The sequence below is a fragment of the Apiospora marii genome (assembly GCF_038362585.1).
Source record: "Apiospora marii strain CBS 49790 chromosome Unknown utg000004l_segment0_segment1, whole genome shotgun sequence".
NCBI lineage: Eukaryota > Fungi > Ascomycota > Sordariomycetes > Amphisphaeriales > Apiosporaceae > Apiospora > Apiospora marii.
In genome coordinates this window covers 1,063,475-1,075,680 of record NW_027117376.1, presented here as the reverse complement: position 1 = coordinate 1,075,680, position 12,206 = coordinate 1,063,475, and the positions used below count along the sequence as shown (strand labels likewise).

Sequence of the window (12,206 nt, the reverse complement as noted above, 5' to 3'; positions counted from 1 at the left end):
CGCTGAGCTCCCCATCCTCCCCCTTACTCTTCTTCAGGCCAAGGTTGCGAAATGGTTGGAATGGAAGAATTTCAGGCGGCGGCAGCAGCGCTCACGGCCGCTTGCTGGGTCTCGCGCTCAAGCAGAGTGTTGATGAAGCCTTGGCCAGCGGGCTTGGACTCATTGATTTCCTTTGCGACTTGGTGGCTGATGCCGAGTTGCTCATCAGTCCACAGAGGCTCCTCGGCAGCACCGGTGCTTTCACCAACACCGATGAATCCACCCTCGGCTGCCCACTCCGAGGTGCGCTTGATGCCGAGCTTGGTCCAGATCTCGTCAATGGCATTGACCAGCTCGTCGCGGTATTCCTTCTTGTGTCCAGGAGTCGGCGTGATGCGGAGACGCTCCTGGCCAACGGGGACAGTGGGGTAGTTGATAGACTGCACGTAAATCTGGTAGTCCTCAAGGAGCATGTCAGAGGCCTGCTTGGCAAGCTCAGCATTGCCTACAAGGACAGGGATAATGTGCGAAGGGTTGGGGATGACGGGGATGTCGCGAGCATCCAAAGCCTCCTTCACGGCACGCGTGTGCAGCTGCTGGAGCCTTCGGTCACCAGTGTACTCCACCTGGTACTCAATAGCAGCCTTTGCGCCAGCCATTGTCGCAGGAGGGAGAGAGGTAGTGAAGATGAAGCCAGGGGCCAGAGACCGGATCACATCGATGAACTTGGCGCTTCCGGCAATGTACCCACCTACACAGCCGTACGCCTTGCCCAGTGTTCCGGTGATGATGTCAATGCGGTCCATGATGGTTCCTTTGGGCTTGCCCTGTTGGTGCGCTTCGAAGTCCAAGTGCTCGGCAACACCGGCACCGGTTGGCCCGTACATGCCGACGGCATGGACTTCATCGAGGAAGGTGATGGCGCCGTACTTGTCAGCAAGGTCGCAGATGGCCTCAATAGGGCCAATGGAGCCACACATGCTGTATACGGATTCGAAAGCAATGATCTTGGGCACATGCAGGGGTAAGGAGGCCAGCTTGGCCTCCAGGTCCTCCAGATCATTGTGCTTGAAGACGATCTTCTTGGTACCCGAGTGGCGGATACCCTGGATCATCGAGGCGTGGTTGAGGCTGTCCGACAGAATCACACAGTCGGGCAGTTTGCTACCGAGGGTTGCAAGGGTCGCATCGTTGGCGACGTAGCACGAGCTGAAGACCAAGGCGGCTTCCTTGGCGTGCAGTTTGGCAATGGTGCCCTCCAGTTCTACAGCATGCTTGTTGTGGCCGGAGATGTTGCGCGTACCTCCAGCGCCAGCGCCGTACTCGTCCAGGGTCTCGTGCATGGCCTTGATGACCTGGGAGTTCCGTCCCATGCCGAGGTAGTCGTTGGCGCACCAGACAGTAACGCGCTCCTCCTTGTTCGCCATGTGGGCGCGGGGAAACTCCCTGGCCAAGCGATTGATATTATTGAAGTAGCGGTAGGATCTGTCCTTGTGCTTCTTGTCGAGTTCGGCCTGGTAGAAGCCATCGTAGTTGAACTTGGCATCGTCGCTGGCTGGTTGGCCGGGCAGGTTCGAGTTGCCCTGCTTCTTGGGCGCAGCTGGTGGAAGTTGATCTGTGAGAGGAAACCATCGTTAGTCAGGCCATTGAAAAGGGGTAGGTATTGCATTGGATATACTTACCAGCCAAGAGAGGAGCCTCGACGGCTCTGGCCTCGTTGGGGCGACTGGTGTGAATCTTGGCCTTGCCTGACTTGGTGTGGCCGGAAAAGCTGCGCATTCCAGCGACAGCAGTGGGGGCGTTAACACCGACGCGCGAGGATTGGATGGCAAGAGCCTTGCCCATGACGGGGCAGCGCTGGCCAAGCAGCTGCAGCTTGGAGATGGTACCGCCGCATGGCGAGGCCTGTTGGGGACGAGCCGAGGTGGACAGAGCCCGAAGAGTGGTGGTCGACGTCTTCTTCAGGAAGGGGCACATGGCCTTGGACTGTCGAAGAACAGTATCCATGGTGGGTCAATGGGCTTGCTGAGTTCAACTTCAGTACGGGTGGCTTTTTTGGTATAAACACTTTTTGGGGAGAAAGTGTGTGTATGTAGCAAAAGAGGGAAAAAAGAGAGAGGATGACGGTTTGATGCTATTACTTATTATTAGCCGGCGACGTGGTAAAGGCCGGTCGGTGGGGGGAAGCGAGAAAGCGAGCAGCCAAAACCACCAAAGAACTAAAGCGACCGGGGTGCTGGGTTGAGGGGCTTTTCGCTGACTTGAGGCTGGGCCGCGGGAAGATGGGGATGCTGTTTCTGAAAGTACATGCAGACAAGATCGGCCGAAGCAGCGAATGAAGACTCTCTCTGCCGTCCAACAACTACTCGCGGTCGCATTCTCTACGAGTAGTAGTGAAATTTTCCAAAATACCTACTTCTGGGATGACTACATGCATATTCAATCAATGCTGGGCTGGATGAACTCAGGCCAGCTGAATGGAAGGGGAAAAAATATTATACTTCGTTGGTCCTCGGAAGGTTTATTATTAATGTTCTACCAAAATCCCAATGCCGTCGCATGACTGGAAGACATTGTACATGATCCATCTGTAGGTACAAGTAGATGAAATCTAGATCGGGGCCGTAGGAGGTAGCACAACAAGCTAGCCGGAACATGCCTGACATTCGCATTCGCGGGTGGATGTCCTCGGGCTCTCGGCGTCTGCTACTGTAGGAACATTGCCTGTCCGTCCCACTAATTGCGCTCGTCTACCGTCGCAGCGTGGCAGAAAAAGATTCCTAGGGGTCGTCAATGACTTTTTCTGCTCCCCTAAAAGCCGAACCACAGCACCATGATCATGCCACGCTCTGGTAATTGCGCCGTGTCCCATTGGCCGGCCTGCCTCCGTCTTACCTAAAGAAGAACCCCTTGCTACACTAAGTCCGCCTATATCGGTAGCTGCGAGCTAGCCCCCGATAATTTGTCACCGCCGTGCGCTGACAGACTGCAATTGTTGCGCCACCCAACCAACCCGGAGTCCCTTCTTGCGTTGACCTGCATACGCTCACATCCAATTGCCAACGTCCATTTCAAATCCCGATCCCCTTAGACCCTGAAAAAGCATCTCAACCACGTGACATATTACATGATACTGTTGGTCCTGGAAAGAGATTCAACAGCGCTATTGACTTGCGGCCGCAGCGTACATGCCTGGTTCGAATTTAAGATGAGAGACAGTCTAAAAATTGAGATAGACTTTGGGGCCACGTTCTCTAGCCTGCGCGACGAGAGCCAGCAGGGTGGTTCCGTTGATTAGCTGTCATATGACATGCAGCAAATGCATTGGACAGAGTCTAATGCCCAGCCCTGAAAGCAGGTTCGGAATGGCAACTCTATACGTCCCAGCTGGCCGGCATACCATCGGCAAACTTTGCTTGTATATGGAAGATTCCTGGGGGTTTCCCCTGACAACACAACAAAGGCGAAATTTGAGTCACAACGTCACTCGGAATAGCCCCTATTATCCGACGTTAGGATATCAGATTTGGCAAACACCACTTTCCAACACTTTACTCCAGATAGCATAACTTGAATTTATTAACAGTTATGGTTCTATTAACAGTTGTCTTACCAGTCCGGATGCTACTTAAGGCCAACAACCATTGCACCGCTAGCTGTCCCGATACCAATTGTTTGGATGTGACAATCAGCGATGACGATCGGCCGGGTGCTGATCCAGACTGGCTTGGATCGAACCTGAGCCTCTGACAGATGGTTATATGCAGGTTCATGCAATCCAGCGGGATCAACTGAACTCTCATCACGTCGTCGCAGGGTTGAGTATTGGCAACTCCATGGTTGACAAACCCCAGAAGACGGCTGTGAGTCAGGCGTAAGTCAACTTGAAAGCATCTACGACGATACTAGGGACACTACGCATAACGGAAGTGCCACGATCAAGGTGGCGTTTTCTCTACATACGTTGTCCATGTGAACACAAGTAGTCCCATCGGATGAGGAGTGTCTATATAAGGTGAGGTGTACTGAAATCAAAAAGTCCACTACGGCGAAAGGCAAGAAGGGCTCACGGATCAAAGAAGCAATATGTTATAAAGCTATTGCATATGAAATACTGTCACCGATGGGAATGGGGGCCATGCTTCGCTTTATACCGATTGTTTGTGTGAATACAAGCACTATAATCAACAAAGGTGAATAACACTGAAATCATGATGGCAGCGACAACTGCGACCGTAATAGCTGAGAATACAAAACCAATAGCCATATAAATTCACAACTCTAATCCCGCTTTCCTATTTTTATCTCGAGCAATTCAATGTGAAAGCAGGGTGAATGCAGGGTGGCTGATGAGCAAGTTCTGGGCGATTCTCCTCCACCGAAATTCAACGCCTCGAAGCGCATTTAAGAGCGCGTCGCACCTTCTCAAACACCCAAAAGCACTTCTGCATTGTACAAAACTGACTCTTCTCGGCTCTTCGGGATCGGAATCTGTCAATCATAACAACACCAAGATTGCGCTTGGTTGAAATCAAGTCGTTACGACCTTTGCGCGGCTGGATTCTCTTGGTCGAAGTTGGTACTAGACCACGACAACTTCTATTCACCACGCAACATCGACACATTTCGACTCTTCGACGTCGCTAGCAGTCGACAACACTTACATCAAGATCGATTTCGGCTAAACACAGGTTGTCACGACTTCTGTGTGGCTGGATTCTCTTGGTCGAAATTGGTACTCGATCCCAGCAACTTCTGTTCACCACACAACACCGACTCATTTCGACTCTTCGGTGTCGCTCACGGTCGATAACACTTATACCAAGATCGATTTCGGCTAAAGACAGGTTTTTGCGACCGCTCTGTGGCCGGATTTTCTCTCTTCAAGTTGGGTAGTCCCTGGTGAACTGCAATAATCATTTGGTGGACTTGGCGCAACTGGGCATTTTTACCACCCCCAGCACCAGAAACAGGTACCTTAAGAAATATCAGATTGGCCGAGATGGAAGTCAACAGCATGGCAGAGGAGCAGCAGAAGCTGGTCTACCGCTTGTCTGACATGGACCAATCTGGTACGTATTCTTGTTCACCCACCCACCGATCGCATGTATCTACAAGTCGCAGTCGCACCAAACTAACACACATGATTAACAGTGCCCAGAGACTACGCCCGAAGAATGTTCATCTTCGACTTCCCAGACAGAACCAGACGCGCCGAAGCCACTTCCGCGCTGCGCCGGGGACTCAAGACGGCCTTCAAGGCATACCCGCACCTGACGGGCCGCGTGGGGCCGGACGAAGGGCCGGACGAAAACCAGGTCAAGGAGCGCGACCCCATTACGGTCCGCTACGGAGAGACGGCCGCTGCCCGCGAGATCACCGAAGATGTGTTCCAGGCCAGCTACCACAAGAAGGCTGCCGAGTTCTACAGCTACGGCGAGTTATGCCATATGAACATGCCCGTGTCCCACTGGAAGAGCAAGGACTTCTGCATCGCCCCTATTTCCTGGACGGACGAAGACTGGGTCCCCGCCGTCACCCTGAAGGTAACTTTCCTCGGCTCGGGCGGCTTGGTGCTCTGTTTCGCATTCCACAACGCAGTGGCAGATGACCGCTCAATCTCCATGTTCATCGAGACGTTCGCCAATGGCACCCGGAACCCCAGCGCTATCAATGGTAGGTACATTTTTCCCTTTTACAGCGAAGGCCCTAGCGGCTACACCGCGAACTTCCCGAGTTATTAGCCCTCTGCTTTTCATTCATAGACTGGTCTGTACTAACCCCTGAGACAGGGATTCGACCCTACGTGCAACCCATGGACCTGGCCGAGTCCTGCGACTTTGACTACGAGGCCATGCACTACCTGTGGGACGACGGCCGTTTCCCCGAACTGGACTTCGACGATAGCAAGCCGGTCTTCCCCTATCCCCAGAGCAGCCACAGCCGCCTCATCAAGTTCCCCGCCAAGGCCATCGCCGCGCTGAAAGACGACTGCCTCGCCTACATCATGGGCTATCTAAACCTCGACTCCCTGTACCTCAGCACCACCGACGTGCTCTCGGCCCTGGTGTGGGTCTCGCTCCTCCGCGCCCGGCACGCCCGCTTCAACGCCGACGACTACGACCAGACGGCGCCCTTTGCCACGACCATCGACTGGCGCCTGCGGGACTCGGACGGCGTGGTGCCCCCGGACTACTTCGGCAACGCCTCCACCAACGCAGCGGTTGTCACCCTCAAGCTCCGCGACATCGTACATCCCGAAACGACAAGATGCCCGGGATCTGGCGCCGCTCGGCTTGCCCCCACCCAACTCGGCACCATCGCCATCTGTGCGGACCAGATCCGCCAAACCCTCCTCCAGGTCCAGCCCGACAGCATTGAGGACCGCCTCGCCATCTACACGACCTTCGAGCGGCCCCTGGAAGCCTCCGTCGCCAGCCGGCGCGCCCTCCAGAGCCACAAGCAGGGCGTGCGGGTGGGCTCCCTGGCGGATTCCGGCGGCGCCGATTTTGACTTCGGCATCCCCGGAACCAACGGTAACGACGGTCGGCCCCGGTTCGTCCGGAAGCCCTGGATGACGGAGAACGGTCTCGTCAATATCCTGCCGCGTCGCCGCGATTCGGACGACGACTGGGTCGTGCTTGTGGGTGCGGACGGCCCCGTGCTGGACCAGCTCTGCTGGCGGCGCGAGCTGGGCCGCTGGGCGAGCGGGTGGGTGGACGATTGGGATCCTTCTCTTTGGTGCGAGCGGCGCTTCGGGGCTTGCAGAATTCCGGATGAGGAACATGATGACGAGGATGGCGACGTGGAGATGAAGTAAACTCATTAGGGTAAGATGAATATAGGAGCATGAACGCTCTTGAGAAAGCCTTACAATATCTTCGATTTGATTCCCAATCACTATATTTGTCCCTAACAAAACCTGACATTGGTTTGCATTATTATTAGAAGAACTACATCCATCACTTACGAGATGGTTAAAGAAACCCCCGCCAGTGACGAATTGCTGGCGATCGCCAATTACCCAAATATGTCAAGGGATTAGCACAAGGACGGCGAGAATGGCGTCGGTCCGACTCTTACCTCACCCCGTGCGGCGAAATAGCAGCTTATCGCCTTAATGGACCAGGCCGACCGGGAAAATGATTATGTCGCCACCGGCTCGATTTCGAGGCGCATGGCAACCATCGGCGAGTTCTTCGACTACGACCTACTTTCTCCGTGGACAGGTTTCAAATGGTCGGCGAATCCGGCCAAACTTACCTATTACACGCTGCCAACTTACCTGGCTGCCTTGAAAAAGATCAAAAGAGCGCAGTGCTGAAGAAGAGGGCCGAGGGAAAGCACACCGTGGAGAAAATACCGGAGGAAGTTCCGGAAGCTGGTGAACAAAACCCAGGCTCCCAAAACCAAGAAGCACATCCCAGCACCACCTTATCCTTCCATCTATTTCATTCTATTGAATAATTACATATGCATATCGCTCGCACACAGTGGCACCATAATGGTAGCATCTCAACCACTTTGTTTGTCAGCTTAAGTATTCAACAGATCCGAAAGGGGCAATATCGAGCCCATTACATGGGAGGGATCTGCGTGCATGGACTGCTTCAGAAGGAACCAACCACGACGAGGTTAAGGCTGGGTGAACGGACCAGGACGTCCCGGATGATGGTAATCCAAGACCATAAGCCGTTCAAGATGAAGAATCCCCTTCTTCGCCTTATCAACCCCGAGGGCGATACCCTATTCCTCGGCGGTATTCCGACCAGCAACGTTACCGTAAGCATCGTCATTAATTCAAGTGGCACTGGTAATTATCATATTATAAGGACTACTACAAACTGCCGTGAATACAAGCTTACTCTACCAAGACGATTGATGCATAGAACGAGCAACAAATCGAGTTCAAGTTCGCAAACGGAATCCTTCGCGATACCCACGTCTGCAATAGATCTCAGCCATATGAGAAGCCAGCATACGAGTTCTTGGTTTCTTTGACCTGGCACGCGACCAACTTAAGAGTTGGAAATAGTGAAGTTGAATGAAAAGACGATAGTCGAAATGTCAAAGACTCAGAAATATATGGTGTGAGTTTAATGATACTTACTGGATTGAAAGTAATAGCCAAAACAGGGGTTAGGGGGTTTCAACAATCCATGATCTATCGAATTATGAATAGTACCTTCGGGTACGTTGAAGCCCGCAAAACAGACAGCTACCAACTGGAGAGAATTGGGCTGAGTATGTAGTATTTATTACCAAAGGCCTGTAAAGCCAAATTTCCAAGTGAATTAATATATGAACAAAGACCGTTACCTTGACCACATGCCACTAAGTATGCATTCTGGCGAATAAACAAATAGCATGATGGGTGACATGGAATCCATACTATCCATCTATCCTTCTCTACTTCTCTCTGGCGTGAAGACCCTGACCCGGCATACAGAACTCACATCCGGCTCAACAACCCACCCAGCGCCGTCTTGGTATCCGCCCCAGTCTCCTTGACCACCTTAGCAATATCGCGGAACTCGGGGATCGCCGCATCCCCCATACACTCATACAACCAACTCTCGCTCGTCGTGACGACCGCCCCGGCCGCGCGCAGGCGGTCGAGCGCGACGGGCACCTCCTGAGGGTTGCAGCTGCTGACGGCGTCGGCGAGGACGTAGACGGTGTGGCCCTCGGCGAGCAGGTCGAGCGTGGTCTGCGTGATGCAGATGTGGCTCTCGATGCCCACGAGCACGACCTCGGACTTGCCCGTGTCCTGCTGCTGCTGCAGCGAAAAGTGCCGCTGCACCTCGGGCGTCCACATGCTGAAGCGCGTCTTGTCCTCGATGCAGACCGCCGACTTGAGCAGGGGCTCCAGCTCCGCCACCGTCCCGCCCAGCTTGGCGACGCTCTGCGTCGTCGCGTAGACGGGGATCTGGAGGATCTCGGCCGCGCGGAGGACTTTCTGCGTGGTCAGGAGGCTGTGTTATTCGTATGTTGTTAGTCGGAGTCCATTAGATAGGCTTTATCATGCCTGCATGACCCAGGCAAGGTTATATTCTACCCCGCTCTCGAGTCCTGAAGGGTTTCTTACATTTTGTCAAACTGCCAGATGGCGTTGCGGAATTTGTCCTGCAAGTCGCATACACTGCTATGCGTCAGCACTTTGTTGCCAGATCTCCCACGAAACTCTCCGTGGTGGGAGTAACGGTGACTGACAAGATAGCGGGCCGCTCTACGGATGAACTTATTAGTGTATTAAATACTACGATGAGATTTCAACAGATCAAAGACTTACTCATGCGCCGACTAGGAGTAACAGTGTCCGACATGGCGACAGTGGACGAGTATCTGCTGATGCTGCTTCTGCACTGGAAACGGCTTATGGGGATGCGATAATGAACAGCCGTGGAAGAAAGTTGTTTGCTAGGAGAAAGGATGAAAGGTCGTATGCGCCGCGAGAATATCATATCATGCAGCCTTCACTAACGCCCAAGTGTCTTTCACCGATACTATCGTTTTGATTACCGTCGCCCAGACCAAAATGCGAAGCTGTTGACTCGTCGGAGAGACGCCGAACGGAGTGGATGGAGGGGTCGTCGCGGGTTAGCGGGTTAGCGGATGGTGGGGTTGCAGGTTACAGATTATACGCCACTGTTGGGATCAAGTGGGGGGAGGGGGGTTTCTACAGTCAATGTCAGGTCCCTTAGTAGCTGCCGAATACGATCTACCTATCGTATGTACGTGGTTCACGACTTTTTGATATCATTGCGCCCGTCCATTACCATAGCTACACAGTATTTCTGGAAGCCGGTTGGTTCCGGCCGAATTGTTTCTCTGTGCATCGGGATCAAGTGACCACCCACAGATTCGCCCGCTTCAGCCAAGCCAGATCGCCCTGCACCGTCGCCAGGCGGATGCGGTACAGCTCGTCCAGGAATGCCGGGACGAACGTGCCCGGGCCCCGAACGTCGTCGCGCTCGGCCGCCAGCTCGGCGGCAATCTCGTAGTGGAGGAGGCCCGCAATGGTCGCCGCAAGCTTGTCCTGCGGATAGGCGGCGATCATGGCCGAGATGGTCGTGCCCAGGCAGCAGCCCGTGCCCGTCACCATGCCCATATACTCGTGGCCATTGCTGACGGCGTAGACCGTCTTGCCGTTGGTCACGTAGTCCGTCGTCCCCGTCATGACCACCACGTTCTTGCGCAGCGTCGCCAGGTCCCGCACCTATTCGAATCGGCGTCAGCACATATTCCAGAAATGGTGTAAAAACTCCAAGGTGACATACTACGCTGCTCAGCTTCGCTACGTCGTAGTCGGTCCCCGTTGGCCCGCTGTCAACGCCGCGCTGTTGCAGCTGCGCGCCGTCGGGCGTGCACGACACTATCTCGGACTGGTTGCCCTTGATGACATCGATGTAGCCCGCGCCCAGGATGCGCTTGGTCGCGGAGCGGCGAACCTCGGTTGCGCCGGCTCTAAATATTTAACGTCTTGATTAGCACACATGTCCAACCGTTTTATAGACTGATAAGATGCAGTAGTAAGTGATGAAGGGCTTACCCGACTGGATCGTAGACAATAGGCTGCCCGGCCTCATTGTACGCCTTAATGGCCTTGAGGTAGTTCTCCAGCCCCTCGGGCGTGACCGTGCCCATGTTGACGACGAGCGCCCCGCCAAGGCCCGCGAGATCTTTGGCCTCCTCGCCGTAGTTGGCCATGATGGGGCTGGCGCCGACGTTGAGCGCGACGTTGGCGGCCACGTTCTGGACGACCAGGTTGGTCATGTTGTGGGACAGGGGCTTCTTCTCGTGCACCGCCCGGACGATCTCGGGCACCCGCTCCAGGATCTCGGCCGAGCGGTACTGCTCCTCGGCCCGGACGTGCGTCGCAAAGGCCGGCGGCGTCTTGACGAGCCGCGCCAGGTCCCGGGCCGCCACCTCCGGGTCCTCGGCCGCCACGATGGCGCTCACAACCGCGACGCCGTCCAGCGTCTTCTCCTTCGCCATGCTCTGCCACATGACCTGCGAGGCGTTCGCGGCGTTGATGCCGCCGATGCACACGGACTTAACCTTGGACCTGGACGAGGAGAGGTAGAAGAGCATTTGCTGCACGCCCTCTATGCCAATAATGTGCTTGGTGTCATCCTTCCTGTGTACATACGTGGTTAGTTAGTTAGTCACAGGGTAGGACTGTAAGCCCAAGATAAGGGGTGGAAGGTCTTACGTAGGCGTAGCAAATACGGTTCCAATTCCCACGTAGTCGGCACCGCCACGGCATGCTGTGTCCAGCTCCTCGAGAGTGCTCACCGTAACGCCGATGATGGCATCCTGGCCCAGACTCTTCCGTGCAGTAGCCAACGCTGTTCCACATGAAACGTTAGTATTCGTTTCACATACGAGCCATTACTTACCTATAATTACTATCGTTATAGTTTGGACCTCTTGACGGCCATCATGAACCACCTGTGTTTTGAAGAAGGGAAGGGAGAGGGAGATGGACAGGGGCAGGAAAGACACCCACGAAAGAAAAAGAGGACTTACTCATATCATCCTGGCCGATATGTACGCCCTCGCACTCGACGGCCAAGGCGACGTCCACACGGTCGTTGATCAGAAGAGGCACATGGTATTTCTTCGTGACGGCATGCAGTCTGCGTGCCGTTTCGATCAAGGCTCCGGTCTCGCTCTTCTTGTCACGGTACTGCACGCACGTCACGCCGCCCTTCAAAGCGGCCTCGACGACCTGGCAGATGTCCTTGGTGCCGAGGATGGCCGGGGTGGAATCCGTCACCAGATAGAGGGAGTAGTCCACGTCCTGCTTGCGCATCGTCCTTGTCCTTTGGCTGTCCTGCTGTGGAGAGCAACTATGAGGTAAGTATATGAGTGACGATGGAGCGTGCAGGGTAGTGTGAGTGGGTTGACTAGTCGTAGGCTCAGTCACAGCTGGTACGAGTAACGCTTTACTACGGGGTTAATGGCCAAGGAAAGCCCCACCCCGCGATTGGACCTCTCTCATAGGCCTCTCATAACACGCCTTGATTGCTTAACTATTTCAGCTTTGAATACGTCATTTCGAGCAACCAATACATGTCCATATTATAGATGTCCAATAGACGACCTCGGTCTTCATATCAATTCATTTTATTATTGATGCTCAGCCTCGAAGCCGAGTTTTTCTTTTAATTTTCTTGTGCTATTATAGGGTAGCGTCCATGGCCTATTATGAGACCCCCACA

The 12,206-nt window shown here is 54.2% G+C and overlaps 5 protein-coding genes across 5 annotated transcripts; 2 read left to right on the top strand and 3 right to left on the bottom strand.

Moving 5' to 3' along the window:
* Window positions 1-71: 71 nt before the first annotated feature.
* Window positions 72-1,986, bottom strand: PG985_007295 (5-aminolevulinate synthase- mitochondrial precursor; the record flags this gene model as incomplete). The annotated part of the gene is made up of 2 exons (XM_066827064.1): window positions 72-1,594; window positions 1,662-1,986. 2 exons carry the CDS (start codon window positions 1,984-1,986, stop codon window positions 72-74), a joined length of 1,848 nt encoding a protein of 615 aa, XP_066684739.1.
* Window positions 1,987-4,981: 2,995 nt separating this feature from the next.
* On the top strand, window positions 4,982-6,799 carry PG985_007294 (transferase; the record flags this gene model as incomplete). The annotated part of the gene is made up of 3 exons (XM_066827063.1): window positions 4,982-5,051; window positions 5,134-5,655; window positions 5,772-6,799. The coding sequence occupies 3 exons, from the start codon at window positions 4,982-4,984 to the stop codon at window positions 6,797-6,799; spliced, it is 1,620 nt and encodes a 539-aa protein (XP_066684738.1).
* Window positions 6,800-7,099: 300 nt separating this feature from the next.
* PG985_007293 (uncharacterized protein) lies at window positions 7,100-7,303 on the top strand (the record flags this gene model as incomplete). The annotated part of the gene is made up of 1 exon (XM_066827062.1): window positions 7,100-7,303. One exon carries the CDS (start codon window positions 7,100-7,102, stop codon window positions 7,301-7,303), a length of 204 nt encoding a protein of 67 aa, XP_066684737.1.
* Window positions 7,304-8,431: 1,128 nt separating this feature from the next.
* Window positions 8,432-9,305, bottom strand: PG985_007292 (Isochorismatase; the record flags this gene model as incomplete). Its single annotated transcript, XM_066827061.1, has 4 exons — window positions 8,432-8,954; window positions 9,068-9,121; window positions 9,193-9,208; window positions 9,272-9,305. The coding sequence occupies 4 exons, from the start codon at window positions 9,303-9,305 to the stop codon at window positions 8,432-8,434; spliced, it is 627 nt and encodes a 208-aa protein (XP_066684736.1).
* Window positions 9,306-9,823: 518 nt separating this feature from the next.
* PG985_007291 (hydroxyethylthiazole kinase protein) lies at window positions 9,824-11,797 on the bottom strand (the record flags this gene model as incomplete). Its single annotated transcript, XM_066827060.1, has 5 exons — window positions 9,824-10,198; window positions 10,260-10,446; window positions 10,532-11,119; window positions 11,195-11,330; window positions 11,512-11,797. 5 exons carry the CDS (start codon window positions 11,795-11,797, stop codon window positions 9,824-9,826), a joined length of 1,572 nt encoding a protein of 523 aa, XP_066684735.1.
* Between the last annotated feature and the right edge of the window lie 409 nt (window positions 11,798-12,206).